The sequence below is a fragment of the Trichosurus vulpecula genome, chromosome 2 (genome assembly GCF_011100635.1).
Source record: "Trichosurus vulpecula isolate mTriVul1 chromosome 2, mTriVul1.pri, whole genome shotgun sequence".
NCBI lineage: Eukaryota > Metazoa > Chordata > Mammalia > Diprotodontia > Phalangeridae > Trichosurus > Trichosurus vulpecula.
Genome location: NC_050574.1, coordinates 387035599 through 387051686, shown reverse-complemented (window position 1 = coordinate 387051686; position 16088 = coordinate 387035599). Strand labels below are relative to the sequence as shown.

Here is a 16088-nt window from a genome sequence, read left to right as displayed (position 1 = left end):
TGTCGGTATAAGAATCCTTAATATTTAATATGTTACCGCTTACATGTTGCATTAGTAAAGATTCTGTAAGCTTGGCTGGTTAGGTCAGGGTGCACTGCTAATGAAATCAAGGCCACAGATCTGATCCCTCTGAGGACACTTAGCGCTGCAGAGGAGAAACTCATTTTCATGGTCATAGGTTAAACCCCTGGTCCCCAATCCCTTGTTTTATAAATGCATGTTGCTGGTCCTACTGGGAACTGAGTGAAAGAGTCTGTCTACCATCACAGAAGCAGCTCAGAACACATGTCTTACTGACACCAGGCTAGGAGCATCATCTTTGTTTACAAAGGGAAGAATAAAAAATAAATAGCTCACCTGCTCATTCTCTTCTTCGTCACTACTTAACTTAAGGTCATCTTCTAGCATTCTGGAAGAAAGGGAAAAAAAAGGTGTTTAGTTGACATAATATTTTAGCACCAGAATGACATTTTTATTTCAATAGACATTCAATAATGAGGCCACTTATTTAATTTGCTGACTTTTATGTTTGTTTGTTCTCTTAAGTCCCTTTCCTCCTAAGCATTTTGCAGACAGCAGACTCCTACTTCACGACCATTAATTCCCACGATGAGAGAAAATGAACAAGAAAATTAACCTTGGCAGGAATATGACCAAAGGGTTCTTTCCTTTATTTCTGTAAACAAACCATATGTATCCTCTTTTGAGGGGTCCTTCAGACAGCACTTTTGCTCTTATTCTATAAGGAAGCTGGTGTGACTATAAAAGTAATATGACTGATTTTCAGGTAAACATGCCAGAATTTATGCACCTAAATGTGTGCTATCCTGCTAAAAGGAGTCCATAGACACCTTCTGCTGGCTAGGGGCAGCAAATTTGTCCTTCAGAGACAGTTTATAATCCACACAAGGCTTGTAATTCAACCGACTCATTAACTTACATTCACAACTTTTTTGGCCCAAAATTTACCCAATTCAATCTTCCACCTCAGCTTTATTCATTTGGACTTAGATCCAAAAAATTTTCTGTTTTTCTAAAAAATAAAATACAACCACAGAAGGTGGGAATGTATCACCATTGGGAATATTCAGATAAATTTACTTGAAGGCAATTCTTCCACCTCCAAAAATATTTTAAGCAATGGTAGCATCATTGGGGTAAGTGTGTTTTCCTAAGGTGACTCCATTAAAGAGGATAATGCTCACATGGATGTGAAAGATCTAGTACATACGGTGAAAAATCAGTCACATGAACTAATATGTTAACATTTTTTAACCACCTTTTGGACACATAAATGGCTTATTATTATTAACAATAACATTACCCCTGCAACAGATAAAAGGTTTAAGCCTGGAGAAAACAACAAGGAATTAATCTGTCTTGGAGATGGCAATGACATCTCTATGGGACAGATCATTTACTCATTGTCTAGGTTCATTTCCCTTTCTCTATTCTGGGGCCAATAAAGTCAAGTAAACTTTCCCAAAGTTATCACTTAAAATTAAAGTCAAGAAAGTAGTTACAGCAATTTTATGGAGTTTGTGTCTAAATACATATGAAACATGGTGAATTAATTGAAATTATTTCCCTTTAACATAAATACATAGAAATAAACCTAATTTGTAAGCTAACACAAATGTTTTACCTGACCATTGGAACAAATGTATAGTTTTCTTAGCTAACTATTTTGAAGAGGACAATACTCTCATGGATGTGTAAATTCAATTACTTTTAAAAAATCAGTCATGTGATTTTTGTATTCTCCCAAAGTATTCTAACTAAGATCTAGCACCCAACTTTTTATCCATAAGGCTAAAATTTAAACTTTTAGGGATACTTTTGATCTAGTACACAACTTGCTTTGTATACATATATTTGTTTGCTTGTCTCCCCATTAAACTGTAAATTCCTTGAGGGAAGGTGCTGTCTTTAGCCTCTTTTTTATATCCCCAGTGCTTGGCACAGCGTCTGGCACACAGTAGGTGCTTAATATATGTTTATTGATTGATTAGTGCTACAACAAAATTATATTCTCATAAGAACTGCCATATACTAGGTCCATCCAAGCCAGATTTCTGTCATTATAGGGTCATGTTCTGGAATGCCATGGTTGTTCTCCCTGATGCCAACATCAAAAGGTTAAGACTGTCTCTAAAGAACGTGCTTAGCTTTTCTTAAGAGCCCATTATGATTCTATCATCCATGACTTTTTAAAAAATATTTTGGAAGTAGTTTTCAATCTATACCGTTCCTTATAATGATATGTTGTAGTGGAAACAACCTTGAATAGGGAATTAGAAGGCTTGAATTCTAATTCTTTTGCTCTGATCTACCTGAGTGACCTTCAGAAAATGAGTAATAATAATGATAATGTGACAACTGACATTTTTATAGCACTTTAAGGTTTAAAAAGCAGTTTATAAGCTTCCCCTCGTTTTGTCTCTCATGATAAATTCTAGAAGTTGTTGTTAATTTGTTTCGGTCATGTCTGACTCTTTGTGACCCCATTTAGAGTTTTCTTGGCAGAGATACTAGAGCGGTTTGCCATTTCCTTCTCCATCTCATTTTTACAGATCAGGAAACTGAGGCAAACAGGGCTAAGAGACTTGCTCAGGGTCACACAGCTAGTGAGTGTCTGAAGCCAGATTTGAACTTGAGAAGATGAGTCTTCCTGACTCCAGGCCTGGTGCTCATCCACTTTGCCACCTAGCTGCCCAACCCTGGGAATTAGGTGCTATCATCATCCTCCCTTTTTAACAGATGAGTAAACTGAGGCAAACAAGTGTCAAGTGCCTTGCCAGGGTCATACAGCTAGTAAGTGTTTGAGGCTGGATTTGAATTCAGGTCTTCCTGACTCCAGGCCCAGAATGTTATTGCTTTCTTCACTGAGCCATCTAAAAGTTTCTTAAATGTTCTCATCTGAATGTTCTCCAGTTGAAGGACTCAAATGTCATTTTGGTGACAAAAACTGGAAAAACAGAGCAATATTTCCCCCCCTTCTTCTTCCTGCTGAGAAAACAGCAATTGTAATTTTGTTCCTCTCAAGAAGGCACAGCATTGTAAGAATTCTGTGTCCTGAAGTATGGGTGGTCCCCTTGGTGGGTAAATGAGTATATGGAAGACAGGCAATCATTTCAAACCACCTTCCTGTCACCGTGCCTAAATCACACAAGGGGGTGGCTAAGGAGTTTAATCTTCAGGTGATTAACAGGGCATGCTTTTCAGGCCCACTGACAACCTGAGGAAGAACACACATATCCACAAAGGGCGTGCAGCCCAGTCATGCTGCTAGAATTAGACATAAGTGTCTGTCAACAGGGCTAGGAAACACCTACGACAGGAAATTCCCAGGAATTGAGGGCAGTTGTGGGAGCAACTGAGAATGCAGTCATCAGTCCCTCCTTAACCAGGATAGCAGGAAGCAGCAAACAAGTATTATGAGCTACGAGGTATCTTCTAGAACAATCTAGTTCAACTCTTATTTTAGAGATAAGGGAATTACAACCCAAAGAGGTGAAGATACTTGCCCAAAGTGACACAGTCAATTACAGATCGGTCCACTTGTGATTCAGTAGTGATTTCCATTAGCCATGTCTAGTCTCTAAATCATACTAGCATAGAGAGAGAAGTCTGAGCTATAGAAACTTTGGGGGGATTAAGGGTGGAGCAGACCTGAAATTCTAATTGGTATGAGAAACTCCTAATGGGCAAATTCCTTCTACTTATGCACATTAGCACCTGCTCTGGGAATCAGAGTCTCAGAAAGATGATTGGGGCCCCATAGCCATTATATGTCAGAGGCAAGACCTGAAATTGGGTCTTCCTGACTCAGAGGCTAGCCCTCTATCAAATACACAGTACTATGAGACTGCATTTCTATAGAAATATTAACAGGCTAAATAACACACTAGGGTTGTTTTTGTTTTTTTAATTAAGAGAAGAGGGGGTGGGGAAGGAAGAGGCAGAGCTGTCAGTAAGAATTCCTATGCCTGGGGCAAATTCTGTTGGTCCATGTGAGCACCTGTAACCACTGAATCTATCATTTGTCCTTCACTGTCCAGTTCATGTTCCCAAAGGGATTGGGATAAAGGCAGGCCTTGGGGCAGGGTAACCACAGCAATGGGATCCTGGGGCTGATGGCTTAGGCTGGGAGGGGATCGAAAAGAAAGGATTTGGAATGCCAAAACCTGAGTGTTGGCACCTGGAGCAAAGTCCCATATACTTGTGTTATGCTTTTTAATATCTCTGAAGATGGTACAGAAGAAAAGGATGTTGCCCCCATTCTAATTTCTAAATGAAAACTGTAAAACCTTGACTATTGGCCTTCATGATGAGGCACTGTATCATGCTAAATTTGTTAAATAGTATTCTAATTTTTTTTAGTAATTCCATAATCTTTACCAAAACAAGCAGGACTTGTTTACATTTTCTGAATTAGAATAAATTATTTATAAGAAATCAAAATATGGGTCTAATTTTGTAAACTTTTTAAAAATAAGTTTTTATTGCTATCTTCTGTTTTTTAATATCACCATAGTTACCCCAAGTATCCCTCATTCTACCCCTCCAAGAGAACCATTCCATATAACAAATAATACTTTATAGAAAGGGAAAAAGGTCAGCACAACTGGTCAACACATTGAAAAAGTCTGAAAACATGTGCGATGTGTGACATCTGTGTACCTCTAACCTCCACGAAGCAGCCTTCCCTCACTCAAATCAAAGTCAAGGGCAAGTCATGTCATCATTTCCCTGATGTCAATGGTCCTCTTTGAGAACAACGGACAAACACAACAACTTCCACGAAGAGGTAGGCTGGGGGTGTCCTCTCAGATCTCTTCATTTGTGTCCTGCTTGATCTCTATAATTTTGTTACATTTATTTTTTATTTTTGGTGTGTAGTTCTTTACATTGTTGTCGTTACTGTGTATATTATTTTCTTGGTTTTGCTTCTTCACTCTGCATCATTTTTTATAGATCTTTCCATGCTTCTTGGTAGTCGTCACATGCATCATTTCCTTCAGCACAGGAGTATTTCATTATATCCATGTATCATAATTTGTTTAGCTATTCCCCAATTGATGGGAATTTACTTTGTTTTTTATTTTTAGCTTTTACAGAAAGTACTACAATAAATATTTTGGAGTATATGGAGACTTTTATTTTTTAACATTTTAGTTCCTTCATTTGCCTAATTCGAAACTGCTTTCCAAAATGATCATACCATTTCACAGCTCTACTAACAACAGCCCTCTTATAGGCCTCTTCTTCCATAACCCCTCCAAAATGGGCTGTTGCCATTTTTGGTCATTTTTGCCAATTTGTAGAATGTCAAGTGAAACTCCAGCATTGTTTTGATTTGCATTTCTCTCATTATTAGCGATTTGGGTCATTTTTTCCATGTGGTTGTAAATACTTTGCAGCTTCTTCATTTGAGAACTATTTGTTTATATCCTTTGACCAAATATTTACCTATTGAGGAATAGCAATTAGTCTTTTATACATATATTAATTGATCATATATCTTAGACATCAAACTCTTATCAAGAAATTTGATACAAAGATTTTTTCCCCCTATTCCAGCGCTTCTTACTCATGGGTCATGACTCCATTTGGGGTTGTGAAAAATTTGGCAACAGTAAAAGATTTCTGAATGCACAACAACCAAAAATTAATTAAAAAATCAAACGCATAATAAATCCAAGGTATTTCTGGCAGGGCTTGTCCATATTGCATCCCACTTCGTTGTAGCCTTTAGCGCTGAAGACAAAGCATGCCCACTTTGCACTGTGCATGCTCTCAGACCATGCAACAACAACAACAAATTTAAGAAGCCACGCCCTATTCAGCTACTTTCTTTCTTATTCTGGGTGCATTAATTTTGTTTGTGCAGAAGCTTTTCTGTTTCAGGTAATCAAAGTTATTTATTTTATCTTCTATAATTGCCTTTATCTCTAATTTGGTTAAGAACACATCTCTTACCCATAACTATGAGAGACACATGATCTGTTACTCTTCTAAAATAATATGATCTTGAAAATTAAGGTCATGTTAGAATGTATTGTAGAATATGGTGTTGGGTGTTAGTCTAAAGCCCAATTTCTATCAGATTGCTTTTCCTTTTCTCCAGCATTTTTAATCAAATAAAGAGTTATTTCCCAGGTAATTTATGTTTTCCACTTAAATAAATAATGAATTATTGAGATCTGTTGTTTCTGATTTTCCTTTATTCAGTCTGTTCCATTGATCTCTCTATTCTTTAACCAATACCACATGGTCTTGATGAGTGGTGTTTTATAATATATTTTGAGTTCTGGAAATGCTCCTCTACCTTCATCCCTACTTCTTTTCATAATTTCCCTTGATATTCTAGATATTTTGTTTTTCCAAATGCATTGTTATTATTTCATAAAGCTCTATGAAATATCCCCTTGGTAACTGGATTGGTTTGGAATTAAAAATATATATTAATTTTGGTAGCGTTGTCATTTTATTCTATTGGCACAGCTTCCTTATGAGCACTGAATGTTCCTTCAGTTATTTAAGCTCTTTTTTATTTCTTTAAGGAGTTCCTTGTAATTGAATCTATGCAAGTCTTTTGTGTGCTTTGGGAGGTTGATCCCCAGATATTTTGTATGTTTTATAGTTGTTTGAAATGGGATTTCCCTTTCTATAATTGTTTCTTGTGTTTTGTTATTATTTTTATAAAAATGCTGTTGATTTTTAGAGATTTGTTTTGTAGCCTGCACCTTTGCTGAAGCTTTGAATCGTCTAGGTATCTTTGTTGATTTCCCAGGATTTTGCAAGTAAACCACGATGTCATGTGCAAATAGGGAACGTTTGATCTCCTCTTTAGCCATCTTTATGCCTTTAATTTCTTTTTCTTGTTTTATTGATATCGTTGGCATTTTCAGAACTATATCAAATAATATTGGGTGGATGGGTTATCCTTGTGTTTCTCTGCTGTGTTTATCAGAAAAGGTTGTAGTATATACACATTGCATGTGATATTTGCTTTTGGTTTTAGATAGATGATTTTTATGATATTAAAAAAAGGTCCCTCTATGCCTATACTCATACTATGTCAAAGACTTTTTTTCTGTGTCTATTGAAAGGATCATGTAGTTTTGGATGCTTTGGTTTTAGTATGATTAATTATATTGATTGTTTCCTAACATTGAATCATCTTGCATCCCTGATATAAATCCCACTTGGTCATAATGAATGATTGCTTGGATAAATAGCTGTAGTCTGTTTGACAGTATTTTGTTTAAAATTGAGTCAATGTTCATTAATGATATTGGCATATAGTTTCCTTTCAGTTTTAAACCCTTGTTTAGGTATTAGGACTATATGTGTCTTATAAAAGGATTGTAGAGTGCTTTCTTTCCCAATTTTCAAGAATAATTTGTAAAGTATGGGTACTGACAGTTCTTTAAAAGTTTGATAGAATTCTCCTGTGAATATATCAGGACTAGGAGTTTCTTCTTTGGTAGTTCCTTTATAGATATATCTATTTCTGAGATTGGGTTATTTAAGGTCCCTTTCTGGTCTTCTGATAGTTTGGACATTTTATATTTTTGCAAGCATCCCTCTATTTCTTTTGTGCTCTCAATTTTACTGGAATATAAGTGCATGATATGTTCTGATTTTTAAAAAAATTCCTTCTAGTTTTGCTGTGATTTCACCTGGCTCATTTACTGTTTTTATTGATTTGATCTTCTGCTCTCTTCTTTTTTAATCTGATTAGCTATGGGTTATCAATTTTATTTGTCTTTTCAAAGAAACAACTTTTAGTTTTGTTTATCATTTCTATGTTTTTGTTGTTTTCAACTTATCTATTCTCTAATTTTTTAATATCTCCTCATGTTAATTTTAGGTTTATTTTTTGGTTTTCCAATTTTGAAAAATATATGTTCAGTTCTTTTAAAATATTTTGTTCATGTTTGTCTGTAATGATATGATTTTTTCCTAGGACTACTTTAGCTGTAACCTCAGAAATTTTGACATGCTTTTTCATCATTATAATTTTCTTTTACATAGTTATTATTTCTATGATTTGTTCTTTGACCCATTCGTTATTTAGGATTTCATTGTTAAGTCTTTATTTATGTCTATCTTTTGTTTGTGGTCCCTGAATTAATGACTATTTTTATTGTGTTCTGATCTGTAAAGGATTCTCTTTCCATCTTTTTACATTTGTTTGCAGTATCTCTGTGCCCTAGCATGTGGCCAATTTTTGTAAAAGTTCCATGTGGTGCTAAAAACTATGTATATTCTTTTTCTGTCTCATTTAGAAGACATCATAAGTCTTTTAGTTCTACTTTCTACATCAATTTGTTCAGTTCCATATTTTCTCTTTTATCTTTCTGTTAGACCCATCCAAAATTTAGAGAGGAATATTGAAATCTCTCATCACTATTGTGTTACTGTCTATGAATTCTTGTAGCTCAGATGTTTCCTTTTTGGATTTGGGCATTTGAAGCATATAAATGTATTAATGATATTGGTTTGTTGTCTATTATTCTTTTCAGCATAATAGTTTCCTCATTTATCCCTTTTTATTTTTTGAATGCTTTTCATTTGTCAGCATGATTCCAACTCCTGCTTTTTTGGATTCACTGAGTAATGTCTTTGTTTTTTAAATGTGTTTCTCGTAAGCAACAGATTTTAGCGTTTTGTTTTCTTATCCAATCTGTCACTCTTTTTTTGTTTTATTCGATTGTTTAATATATTCACATTTAAAGTTATAAGTCAGGTTTATATTTTGGTCCATCTGTCTCTAATATTGAGTTTTTTCAAGCTATGATTTTCCTTCCTCTTCTGCTGCAGATGCAGTATTATGTTAATTAATTACTTTAATATTTTTAAGGGGGTCTTATTCTCACCAGCTCTCTTTTTAAAATTAATTTATTTTCAGTTTTCAGCATTCACTTCCACAAGATTTTGAGTTCCAAGTTTTCTCCTCATTTCTCCCCTCCCCCACCCCAAGACAGCATGCATTCTGATTACACCTTTCCCCAATCTGCCTTCTCTTCTATCACCACTACTCCTTATCTCTTTTCCTTCTATTTTCCTGTAGGGCAAGATAGATTTCTATACCTCATTGCCTGTATATCTTATTTCCCAGTTGCATGTAAAAACAAATTTTAACATTCGTTTTTAAAACTTTGAGTTCTACATTCTCTCCTTTCCTCCCTCCCCACCCATCCTCATTGAGAAGGCAAGCAATTTGATATAGGTTATACATGTGTAGTCATGAAAAACACTTCCATAATAATCATTTTGTGAAAGACTAACTATATTTCCCTTCATCCTATCCTGCCCCTCATTTATTCTATTCTCTCCTTTGACACTGTCCCACCTCAAAAGTGTTTGCTTCTGATTACCCCTCCCCCCATTTGCCCTCCCTTCTATCATCACCCCCTCTCTTATCCCTTTCCCCTCTACTTTCCTGTAGAGTAAGATAGATTTCCATACCCAATTGAGTGTGTATGTTATTCTCTCACCAGCTTTCTTCCTGTCATACCTTATTCTTTCCCCTTGTTTGTTACCCTTTTCCCTTTGGGATTTTATTAATTCCCTTTTCTTGCCTACTTTTATCTAGTTATATAATTTCCCCCTTACCCCCTCCCCCATACCTTTTTCCTCTCAGTCAAGTAGATATTCCTTCCTCTCCTCCCTTTGAACCAGTCCTAGTCATTAGTTTTTTAAATTTTATTTTTTGCATTCCTTTCCAAATAGGATTTCTCTCACTCTCTCCACTGTCCATCCTCTCTTTCTGTCTACTCTAGACATTTATTCTCTGATTAATGACCCCTATAATTATTTGGTCTCTCTCCTTTCTCTGTATTGCTTATACAATCAAAAGTTCCAAGGTATCCATTTTAGGCTCTCCCTTAGGTGGCTTTTGCCTTGTATGGCTTGTGCCATGGATTTTCTTTTGCACTGCGCCTCACTCCCAGGCAAGGTGGGAAGATATTGGTCACTAAGGGAAGTATAATCTTTTATGGAGCTTATCCTGGGAGAGGAAGTGTGCTCTTCTGAGGGTTGGCATCCTGGGGCAAACCCATATATGTCCTTTACTAAATATTGCTTAAATGCTAAGTATTTCCACATGGAAGTCTCATTGGCCCCACAAATTAAAGATGTTCATCATTGTTTTCTTGAGATATATTCTTTCCCCTATTTATGTTAATGGCACATATCCTTCCAATCACCAAACTTGAAACCTGGAAGTAATGTTTTAGTCTCTTTTCCACTAACTCTATATCCAATATGTCATTCGGTCATGTTGTTTCTGCCCCCACAGGTTTCCTATCCAACTTACCCTTTCCATTTCTTTGTCAGTACCCTAAATTCAGATGCTTATATCCCCTTGCTTAGACATGAATGTGGGAACTGAGGGTTGTTATTAGACTACTGAATTAAATGGAACATCTCAGCTGAAAGTGTTCTCTCTCTTCTCGGATTTTTCTAGCTCATTTTGGCTCTCTGCTCCTTTTCATCATACCTTTTATCTTACCTTTTATTATATTTGTCTGCGTACATATCACGGCACTCTCTAAGCTATAAGTTTTTTCAGGGAAGGGACTATGTCAGTTTTTAATTTTTATATCCTCAACACCTACCACAGCACCTTCCACATAATAGATATTTAATAAATGTTTGTCAAATTGAACATTATTCAGGTAAAAAAGAGATGAATCCTGAGGTCCACAATTCTTTTATTTTTGACCAGACCGATGATTTTAATGGGGGCAGCTAGGTGGCTCAGTGGATAGAGTGCTGGGCATGCAGTCAGGAAGACCTGAATTCAGCCTCAAGAACTCACTAGCTATGGGACCCTAGGCAAGTCAATTAAACTCTGTTTGCCTCAATTCACTGAAGAAGAAAATGGCAAATTACTCCAATATAATCATCATCATCATCATCATCATCCAATAATAAATCATTCTAATATCTTTTCCAAGAAAACCCCATGTATTGGCATGCTCTGATATACTGGGTCATCAAGAGTAGAACACCACTGAACAATTGCAAAACAACAATGATTTCATTGGTGTAGGTAAAGGTTCATATCTGGCTTCATCCACTTACTAGCTGTGTGGCCATGGATAAATCACTTAACTGCTCTTTGCCTCACTTTCCTCATTTGTAAAATGGAAATGAGACCTACTTAATAGGGTTGTTGTGAGGATCAAATGAGATAAGATTTGTAAAGTACTTAGCACAGTGCTTGACCCAGTGGATGCTATATCAATGTTGGTTTTTATTATTATTTTGAATAATAATAATAATAATAAATTGGGAGAAATTTCTCCCAATGCAGATCAGTGCCTCCTTTGAAACTTTATAGTATTAGAAAGTTACCCAGGTCCCTAAGAGGTTAGGTGATTTGCCCAGTGTTACACCCCTTACAAGTATCAGAGGTGGTACTTAAACCCACGTGATTTTGACTCTGAGGCTTGCTTTTTATCTGAAACACCATGTTTGCTCTCCCAAATTCTACAATAATAATGATCAATACCCACTGAATATCACTGGCAAACAGAATAGAGTTTTCAAGCACATTTATTATTATGGTGATTGCTTTTAATTTAATTCTATTTGTTTTTAAGGAAAAAAAATGTTTTAGGAATATGAGTAGGTAGGTAACCTTATCAGATATTTATTCCTGAAGGAGAGGAAGAAGTGGGTGAATTACTCCGGGTAGGGATGAAGGATGTTATTGAGGAAGAGAGACCTGGATTCTAGTGCTGGCTCTGCCAAAAACTAACTGTGTGACAGGGAATAGGTCATTTTACCTGTCTGGCCTCAGTTTTCTTCTCTGTAAAGTGAGGTTGGATTATATGTTTTTTTAAGCTCCCTTCTAGCAGTTTCCCTTCTCTGCCCTTCTTGCCACACCTCATTTCATTAAGGTTTGAGGTTCCATGAAGTCTGCAAAAACATTACTTGAAACAAGACTCTCTCATAGTCATCAGGGCCTACCCCAGGTAAAATTGGGAAGCAAAGTTTGTTCAGTGTCCCTTTACTGTCTTTTTTGTACTCTTTTTCTGTTTGGACATTTGCTCCTCCTCAGGTGCCTGATACCAACATCCTCACTCCCTTTTCCCCCCACTGGTCCTTAAAAGGCCCCTTCAGCCCGAAGGTGAGTTTGACCTTTAGTGTCCAGATTCCCATCCAGAGATTCCTCAACAAAGCTTCTTAGAAACTTGGGAGGGGGAAGGATCATATTTCTGGTTTCATAATTACTGCAAGGTTGACTAGATGGGTGTTACTTTTGCTGTCAGTGGTTTTAATCCCATTTTCTCACATAAGGACTAAAAAAAAAGCACCTAAGAAAGTCATACCCACTTCTTCCTCCACAGTGGAGGCCCCTTTAGGGAATCAGTTGTTGGCTCCAAATTTAGGAGTCCCTTAAGTGAACCTGACTGTCTGATGATGAAAGGACAGTAAAATATAACTTTGTGAATTAAGGCCAGAAAGAAGAGGTGCAGGGAAAGGTGTAATTTATGGCCTTAACACCTGATGAGCTGTTAAACAGCTGTCAGGAGAGCTCTCTGTGGTAATCCAGTTAGCTTTTAGTGCCTAATTATGACTTCACAGTGGAGTCTGAACTAGATAATTGAGAACTGCCACACTTAAAGGACTCAAACAGGGTATTTTTTAATGCAATTAAGTGACTGAGACCCCGTCCATGCTCCACTTGGGAACCGTGTTAGACAACAGTTTCTTAAAATTATTGTCCCTAGCATGTTATAACATGCTTCCTGAACACAAGGTGGAGAAGGATAAAAAGACTTAAAAGCCACTTGCTGAATGGCCTGGAGTCTTCAAGCAGGGCTGAAAAGGCCTTCCAGGAACTCATCAGAGTCATAGCATCATAGAAGTAGAAGGCTAGAAGGGCCTTTAGAGATCATCTTGTTCAATTTCCCTCTTTTTATGGAAAAAAAAGGTTTTCTTTGATTTTTTTTCTTTTCTTTCGTTTTAAACAAGTCCAAGTAACTCAGAAATAGAGCCAAATATAAAAATGTTTCCTTTGAGTTGCCAAGTACTACTTACCTCAGCTAGGTGGCACAGTGGATAGAGTATGGGGCTTGGAGTCAAGAAGACTCATCTTCCTGAGTTCAAATCCAGCCTTAGACACTTACTAGTTGGGTGACCCTGGACAAGTCACTTAACCCTGTTTGCCTCAGTTTCCTCATCTGTCAAATGAGTTGGAGAGGAAAATAGCAAAGCACTCCAGTATCTTTGCCAAGAAAACCTCAAATGGGGTCACAAGGAGTCTGATGTGACTGAAAAATGACCAAACAACAACTTAACTGGCTTTCCTTTTTATTGAAACTCAGAACTGGAAGGTATCTTAAAAGGCATCAAGTACGACCTCCTTGTGGCACAGGTGAGGAAATGAAGCTAAACCACCTGCCCATTATCACACAGAAGTAGCAAGAGCACCAGTACTGGAATATCAAACTGTGGGACTGAATGTGGACCTGACCACGGAGTACACTAATGCTCTTACACTGTACCATAGCGGCCTCCAAATTTAAAAACTTCCTCACCACCATCACTTGAAATTTTTTTTATTACAGCTACAAACTATAGTGGGGGAAGCTGTCTTTCATCTCTCTCTCACTCACACACACATCATCCATACACACTCTCAAAATTACATTTTTAATATTTATCATCTCTTCAAGGACATTCATGTTCTGACATGTAGAACCCAAAGTGCATCAAAATGTCTTGTTTCAAAGCACCATATACCAGCATCTTTCCCAGAGAAAGAAGGACTTTATCATCAACCCTTGTAGGTTTAACGTTTGGCTACAGTATTTTCCCTGGATATAATTTTTTAATCAGGGAAAAGAAGGAATTTATATTGTATATGATATAAACATTTTATGAAACACAAAGAAATCCATAGCATCTTTAGAAGGCAGAAATAGCTCACACATTTAGAGCTGGGGGAACCTCACGTGTCATCTAGTTTATCACCTCAACTCTTCTACCAGTCGTGCTGATAAATGTTTAACAACCAGCTCCTGAAGGGGGGGGAAGGTAAGCATGACCCAATTTTAAATTTAATCTGTGTTATCAACATTTTTTCCCATTGCTTTCTTCAGTCTCGACAATTAACAAAATAATAAATCTGGCTCTGATTTATAATGTTTCCCAACTTCTGAGGTTACATGCTCACATTGAAAATTTAACAATTGACTCTCGAGTCACTTACAAGCTAGCTCCAGGACACCCCCACCTCTACTTCATTTTAGAGCAGAGGAAACTGAGGCCCAGAGAAGTTACACAGTATTGTTCTCAAATAAATCTGTGTCCTGTAAGCAACAGACAGCTTTGGTTATATCTAAATTGAGTTTCAGGTATTACTGAGCATTCATTTCCTGTGTTCTGATTATTGCCAGCAAGTATTCTATGCCTGCACATTCTGGGAACGTTCACATTATATGTAGCTATACAGTCATATTGGCTAGGCCCATGTCTTGGTGCATTGGTCCAATTTGTTATTCTCATTACCTCAGCTACCTACCAATAACAGATGGCCAACTGCTTCTATTGCTTATCTATATTTTAAATAGGTATTCCAAACAGTCACATCATCTAATTAAAAATGTAACGTTAGGTGTTTCACAGAACAGTGATTTTTAATTAATAGGATTTCGCCAGAATTTTTTGCTATTCAGACGCCTTAAAATCGAAATCTTTTATCTTTTAAAGTTCACTCCATTTTGCAACATGTTTTAATGTAGTTTATCTGGCCATCATCTGAAGATGAATGGGGGATAGAGCACAGCCCTGTACGGGAATCTTCTCCATAACATTCTGGACAGTTGGTTAAATAACTAGGGAACAACTCATTATATTTCTGGACAGATGATTGTTTGAAAGTTGTCATTTATGTTGTTCTAAAACCTGCCTTCCTGGAACTTTCTCTCACTGAATATACCTTCTATCTTCCAGAGAGGGCAGGTCATGATATATGTCTAATCCTGCTGGACCTCTATCCAAATGCACTTGGACGTCTCACTAGCATCTCAGACTCAACATGTCCTAAATGAAGTGCTTTATGTTTCCTCCTAAACTTGCTCTTCCTTTAAACATCTCTATATTTTTAAGAGGACTACCATCCTTCCCAGTTATTCACGTTCATAACCTTGGAATCATTCTGGATTCTTGCCTTTTCCTTACTCCCCACTTTCGATCCGTTGCCAAGTTTTGTCTATTCTGTTTCTATAACGTCTCTGGAATTTATCACTTTCTCTTCACTCATACACCCATCACCCTTGTTCAGGCCTTCATAACATCTTCCTTGGATCACCTTAATAGCCTACTAATTGGTATCCCTCTCATCTCTAAGATATCCTCCACACAGTAACCAAAATAATCTTCCCAAGACATATGACAATGTCACTCCCTCTGCTCAAAAACCTTCTATCATGATACAAATGACAATTACAATAGAGTAAAATGTAAACCTGTTGGATGACTTTTCATTTTTATCTTTTTATACCCCATCCCTACAATGATGCCCTGTATGTAGTGGGTACTTAACAAGTATTACCTAAATTGAACTTCAAATAGTAAGCCCTTCTGATATCTGAAGGCAGTGACTACTACATCAATATTTTTTTTCTTTTACATTCCTAACACCTGCAGTTTCTTCACTTGCGTAATGTGATCTCAAAATCCTTCAGCCTGGATTTTGCTATCTACCTAGGAAAATGCCATTTTGTCAATGTTCCTCTGGGGGCATGTTCTCCAGAACCAAGCACAATACTTTCAATGTATCCTGACAAGAACAGACTACAAGGGGATTCTCGCCTACTCTATTCTAGACATAAAACTTCTATTGACTTGGTCTAAGATTACATTAACTTTCCTCTGGTAGCTACATTACACTACTGACTCGTATTGAACTTTCGATCAACTAAAACTCTTAAGTCATTAAAAAAATTTATTACCATTAACATAGTTCTCTTACATCCTGTGCTAGGGCTGATCATTTTTTTTTAAATAAAGCACTTTGGATGTCTCTTGTGTGCTTATCAAGGACTGTGTTTTCTGCA

At 36.8% G+C, this 16088-nt stretch overlaps 1 protein-coding gene across 1 annotated transcript in view; it reads right to left on the bottom strand.

Annotated features, from left to right (window-relative positions):
- AFF3 (AF4/FMR2 family member 3) overlaps positions 1-16088 on the bottom strand; it is a 658787-nt gene that overhangs the window by 137932 nt on the left and 504767 nt on the right. The window contains exon 9 of the mRNA XM_036747397.1: positions 358-409. Coding sequence (XP_036603292.1) covers positions 358-409 — 52 coding nt within the window. The remainder of the gene's footprint in view (positions 1-357; positions 410-16088) is intronic.